At 36.9% G+C, this 6060-nt stretch overlaps 1 protein-coding gene across 1 annotated transcript; it reads left to right on the forward strand.

The window, feature by feature from the left end:
* The first annotated feature begins 477 nt into the window (after window positions 1-477).
* On the forward strand, window positions 478-3103 carry LOC109159683 (ribosome maturation protein SBDS-like). The gene is made up of 6 exons (XM_019307768.1): window positions 478-670; window positions 765-894; window positions 1338-1538; window positions 1766-1933; window positions 2056-2512; window positions 2859-3103. Exons 1-5 carry the CDS (start codon window positions 537-539, stop codon window positions 2509-2511), a joined length of 1089 nt encoding a protein of 362 aa, XP_019163313.1. The 5' UTR covers window positions 478-536; the 3' UTR covers window position 2512; window positions 2859-3103.
* Window positions 3104-6060: the final 2957 nt, after the last annotated feature.

The following is a 6060-nucleotide window of genomic DNA, read 5'->3' on the forward strand; positions in this document are numbered from 1 at the left end:
GGTAATTACGGGATAGATCCATAATTTCTAAGTTGTAGATCCATAATTATTATGGATCTCCATAATTTTTATACTGTAGACTCATAATTTATATACCGTATTGTAGATTTATAATTTATATACTGTAGATTCATAATTTCTACAGCATATAAATTATGAATCTACCCTTGTGTTCACCATGCACGTGGTGAATACGTTTCTATAGCATAATTTGCGGGCTTGAACTACAATAGTTATACTGTGCAACCGTGTGAACATGCATGATACACATGGTTGCAAAATGATGTCGTTTTTTACTAAAAACGTGCGTTCCATTTAAAAATAATAATTTCAGTTTCGATTTCCCTCAACAGCATAATTTCGCCTTGAACTAAACCATGCCATTTTGGGTCAACATATTATAAGCCCAACAACAAAGCCTCATGGCCCAGAGGCCATATATAGATTTAGCCCAATTTAAGAAGTGACTAGAAAAATTAATTGAAGGGAAAACAACGGCAACTCATTGATCGATCGGCGACTGAGAGAGACTAGAGATGTCGAAGACGCTGGTGCAGCCGATAGGGCAAAAACGGCTGACGAACGTCGCCGTCGTTCGTCTCAAAAAGCACGGAAATCGTTTCGAGATTGCGTGCTACAAGAACAAAGTCCTCTCTTGGCGGTCTAGCGTGTAAGCTTCGATTTCTCTCCACCATCTATCTCTCTATCTATCAATACACATCAAAATATCATCAAATAATGTTTAAAAAAAAAAATTCAAATAGGGAGAAGGACATTGACGAAGTCTTACAGTCACATACTGTGTATTCCAATGTCTCCAAGGGAGTTCTCGCCAAGTCAAAAGATTTGCTTGCGGCATTCGGGACAGATGATCAGACCAAAATTTGTTTGGAGGTCAGATGGAATTTTTTTTATTTTTTTTTTGTTTTTTTTTTTTTTTTTGACAATTCAGTGTTAACTTAATTCCTGGAAGTTTCTGCTAATAACCTGATTTGTGGAAGTTAGTGATGTTCCTTGAGCATGAATTGCTTTGATATTTACATATCATTAATTCATTATTGAGCTGCAAATAGCAAAGCTATACACATAACACACTCAAGGATGATTGCTTAAGTAACTTAAAAGTGACTGCAAATATTGCACAACTATTGAATTTAATTTGGTTTTTTATTCTACATTAAATTGGGTTCTTTTTTAGTGATTTGTGCGGTTGTGCCTGGTAGAACAGTTTATTTTTTCCTGCCTAAACGCCCCATCCCCCTGTTGAATGGAGTTATGGAGAAAGAGAGGGTTTTGAAGGTATTCCTTGAATGAAGGATCATTTCTTTCTCTGTCAGATTTTGGAAAAAGGAGAGCTACAAGTTGCAGGGAAAGAGAGGGACTCACAATTTTCAAGTCAGTTCAGGGATATTGCTACAATAGTCATGCAGAAGACGGTCAACCCAGAAACTCAGCGGCCATATACCATAAGCATGATAGAACGCCTAATGCATGAAATCCATTTTGCTGTTGATCCACATAGTAGCTCAAAAAAACAGGTTTTAATAAATATGGCTTTCCCATTTTTCTTCTGCATATATGGTTCCTTTGGCTGGTTACCCCATTATATTGATTTGCAACTTTACTTTTCTCTGTATTTGTTTATCAAGTAGAAAGCTGGCTCTATCTATCTATATTTTTCTCTCTAATTGCTATAGTTATATATTGTCTAAGAATTAGGAGCCTACTTTCTTAAAAAAGTGATTTTTGGCTCTATGTTCCATAGGCACTGGAGGTCATCCGTGAGCTTCAAAAGCACTATCCTATTAAACGGGCCCCAATGAGGTTACGCTTAACCATACCAGGAGAACAAAAAATTTCCATAATGGAGAAGCTTAAGGAGTGGAATGCTGGTGTGATTTCAAGAGATGAAGCTGGAAGCCAACTTTCTATTGTAAGTCCATGTTTCTGTTTAATGACATAGCTTGCGGGATATAGTATCATGGATTGTAATTGTTGCAGCTATTATAATATGCTGAATTTGACCATCCTTCATTCCTTCTAACTCTGATGCAGATTTGTGAGATGGAACCAAATCATTTTCGGGATTGCGATGCCTTGATAAGGAATTTGCAGGGAAGATTGGAAATTCTTGCAGTTAATGTGCATGTAGAAGGCGATACTTTTGTCGATCAGTATGATGATCATGAGGATGAATCATCATCAAGTTTGATGGAAAAAATGCAAAAGCATACAATCTCTTCTGAAAATGAAAATCTCAGGGGAGAGATAAAGCAGAACAGGCCAGCAAAAAGTGGTAGTTCAGAAGGAGAAGTCAAACTAAACAAGTGCAGTACATGCAATGCAGTTGTGGGAGATTCCAAGGAGTTCAGAGAACACTTCAAGAGTGACTGGCATAAACATAATCTAAGGCGAAAAACTAGGCAACTTCCTCCTCTTACTGCAGAAGAGTGTATGGCTGACATGGAACTTGGGGACTCAAAGGCTGATCTGAAGGAATACTCCTTTTGAGGTGGGACTAAGTTTCCTAGGTTGCTAACCTTACATTAATGTGATTTTGTAATGTTGGTGGGCTGGCTATGTTTGGATATTCCTGAAATGATTTTTGCTTTTGAATCTGAAAGTACGTTTTACAATCATAACCAAATTTATGAGATACGGAAGGTTCTTAATCAAGAACATGTTCACTAGCATATTAATCATAGCTTCTTTTTACTGGCGAATGAATTAGAACGTTCTAAAGTCTTTCCTATTATTTTAGAACGCTTTTTTAACTGTTAAATTGTTGTTCATCTTACTGTGAATCTTTTTCTCACCTGCATTCACATTATTTTACCTTGCTTTGTTGATTTTGGCAGGTTGAACATTGTCAATTGTCACATCATGGTGATTGATGGAACCATGTGTTTTCTTATGCCTCTTCACATTTTAAGATTGGTGAGAGCAGAGTTCAGTTCTTTTCTGAGAGGAATTATTTTGGCTGGATGTATGTATTTGAAGAGAGTTCCTAGTCCTTGTATGAACATGTCTTACAAGATTGATAGAATTGCCCTCTTGAGAGGACATATTATAAGAGTTAATTTCACTTTTTGTCATATGACTATTGGAGACTTGAGTGTTGTTAATTTCAATCCACGAGTTTCGAAACTGTCAATTTAGTACTATAACTATTCAATTTTTCTCAATTTCAGTGTATCCGGCTAAATTGCAAGTGAAAAGTGGCCGAAAAATTTTAATGGATAAAATTTTGAGGGCAATTTAGTCATTTGCTCATGTTCCCAAAGGCAGTTATTTACCCCTTCATATTGACTCATGGAGGTTTTGCTGTTGCTATCTCAAGAACTGTACATCCTAAGCTCCATATATCCAATGCTTAGACTGTACCCGCTCTCGTTAACTACAATCTGGGCAAATAAGATCAGTATATAAAAGAGAACATTAAAAATGCTTGCTTTCACTTAAACTGGAGTTTGAATTTGTTAGGTACCTCCGGAGCCATATCTAGTGTGGACTTCCCTTGCGCGATAACATCAAGGAAGATGATGGTATTTGAAATTAGGGAGAACGAATTCATAGTTGTTTCGAGGACAGGGATGGGGTATACTCCATATCTAGTGTGGACTTCCCTCGCGCGATAACATCAAGGAAGACGATGGTATCTGGAATTAGGGAGAACGAATTCTTAATTGTTTCGAGGACAGGGATGGGGTATACTCCCTACCCCGTTGACATCCCTAATTGTTACTTACAAATCATACACATGCATATTGTTATGCAAATTAAATCCCCATTTTAGCTTTTCACTTTCTCTGTGATTATTCACTGGTAGTTTTAGCCATGGAAAACTTGCTCGGAGTTGTTATGGAGGATGATCACTAGATGGAGTTGCTGTCGGATTTTGCTTCCACGCCACAGATGAAGAGTTTATAACTCATTACTTGTCGAAGAAGGTTGTTGACACTTCTTTCTGTGTTGTTGCCATTGGAGAGGTGGATATGAACTACGTTCGAGGTGATTCTGTAAAATAGAATACATTTCACTCTTAATAGTCTTTTTTCACATTGGTCCTTTTGTAGAAGTCACGACTTCTATATACGTTTGAGACTCATTTTCTAATAAACATGTTAGAAAATCCGGTTCATTTTCTAATAAACAAGTTAAAGTACAAAAATCATACTCTAAGTTAGAAAATCATGACCAAATGATTTTTCAACTCATGCCCGTTTACTGCGTATAGGCTCGAGCTTGGGTTTTTTCTCATATTCCCCACTATCATTATCCATAGCTTCGTCAAACGTCTGTTTTGATGTACTAGGTCCCTCGTTAGACCTACAAGGAAATACATTTTTAAAGAAGAATGTATTCCTCGATTTTATTATCATATTCTTATGTACGTCCGGATTATGAGACTCATGTACTAAGAACCAATAAACACTACTGTTAAGTGCATAGCCAATAAAGATACATTCCACCATCTTAGGACCTATCTTTATTTATTAGGTGTTGGTACCAACGCTTTGGCAAGACATCCTTACACTTTGAGGTATTGGTAGGAAGACTTCCTACATTTCCACAGCTTATAAAGAGTCTTATCGAGCTTCTTGCAGGGTACCTTATTTAAAAGGTAATTACTTGTCAAAATCGCCTCATCCCACATATTTTGAGGTAGACCCAAACTTATAAGCATCGCATTCATCACATATTTCAATGTGTGATTCTTGCGTTCGGCAACACCATTCGATTGAGGTGCGTAAGGTGTCGTACACTCGTATATGATACCTACACTTGCGCAGAAGTCACTGATATGTGCTTCGTACTCACCACCTTTATCGTTTCTAACCTTCTTAATCTTGCAATTAAGTTGGTTTTCAACTTCATTCTTATAAAGAATGAATTTCTCTAAGGCTTCATCTTTGCTTTTCAGCAAATACACATAGCAATAACGTGTGCTATTATCGATAAACGTGATAAAGAACTTATTACCACCTCTTGTTTGTATCGATTTAAAATAGCACAAATCACTATGGATTAATTCAAGTGGTTCAATTTGTCTTTCAACCGATTTGAAAGGTGCCTTAGTTAGTGTTGGTTCAACATAAATTTCACACTTATTATTTGTGCTAATTTGAAATGTAGGAATATGGTTAATGCTAATTAATTTACGCATAGAATTAAAATTAACATGACATACTCTACCATGCCATAAATTGGAAGACTCAAGCAAGTAAACAGAATCAACTTTGCCTCATCAATTCGGAGTCGCTGGATCAGGTCCTCCAAGTTCATTTCCTTTCGCTTGTGTTTCAGGTAATTCTTGAAGTCCTTCCAACGTAGAGGCAACAAGTGGATCACAGACGCCACTGAGAAGGTTTCATTCACGACCATGACCTCGTCACAGATCTCGTTAAAGATTAGTTGTAGATCTTCAACTTGACTGAGCAAGGCCTTGGAATCAACTATTTTAAAGTCAAAGAATCGATCGACAACAAATTTCTTTGTTGGCATCCACGCTTTTGTACTTGTGATCCAAGGATTTCCACAACGCTTTCGCTGTGTCAATTTTGTAATATACATTGTATAGCGCATCACACAATCCGTTGAGAATGTAGTTTCGATAAAGGAAGTCAGAATCCTTCCATATGCCAACCATCATCATGGATTGTGCATCATGTTCCTTTATCTCAAGAACTCTCTCGATCAAGAACCTTGTCAAGCCGAGAGTTGCTAGGTAGAACAACGTCTTTTGTTACCACTTCTTGAAGTTCGATTCGTTGAACTTATATATATATATATATATATATATATATATATATATATATATATATATATATATATATAGAGAGAGAGAGAGAGAGAGAGAGAGAGAGAGAGAGAGAAGGGTTCGGGGGTGCGGGTGTAGCTTCCAAACCACGCAGCTTAAGAACACAAACCATGCACATAAGATTTTAAAATGCCGCACTTTAAGTTTCAACAACTCACGCATCTTAAGAAGGAAAACAACGCACCTTAAGAAGGAACACAACGCACCTTAAGTTTCAACAACTACTCACATTAAACACA

This window comes from Ipomoea nil, unplaced genomic scaffold, assembly GCF_001879475.1.
Source record: "Ipomoea nil cultivar Tokyo-kokei standard unplaced genomic scaffold, Asagao_1.1 scaffold2845, whole genome shotgun sequence".
In the NCBI taxonomy this organism is placed as follows: domain Eukaryota; kingdom Viridiplantae; phylum Streptophyta; class Magnoliopsida; order Solanales; family Convolvulaceae; genus Ipomoea; species Ipomoea nil.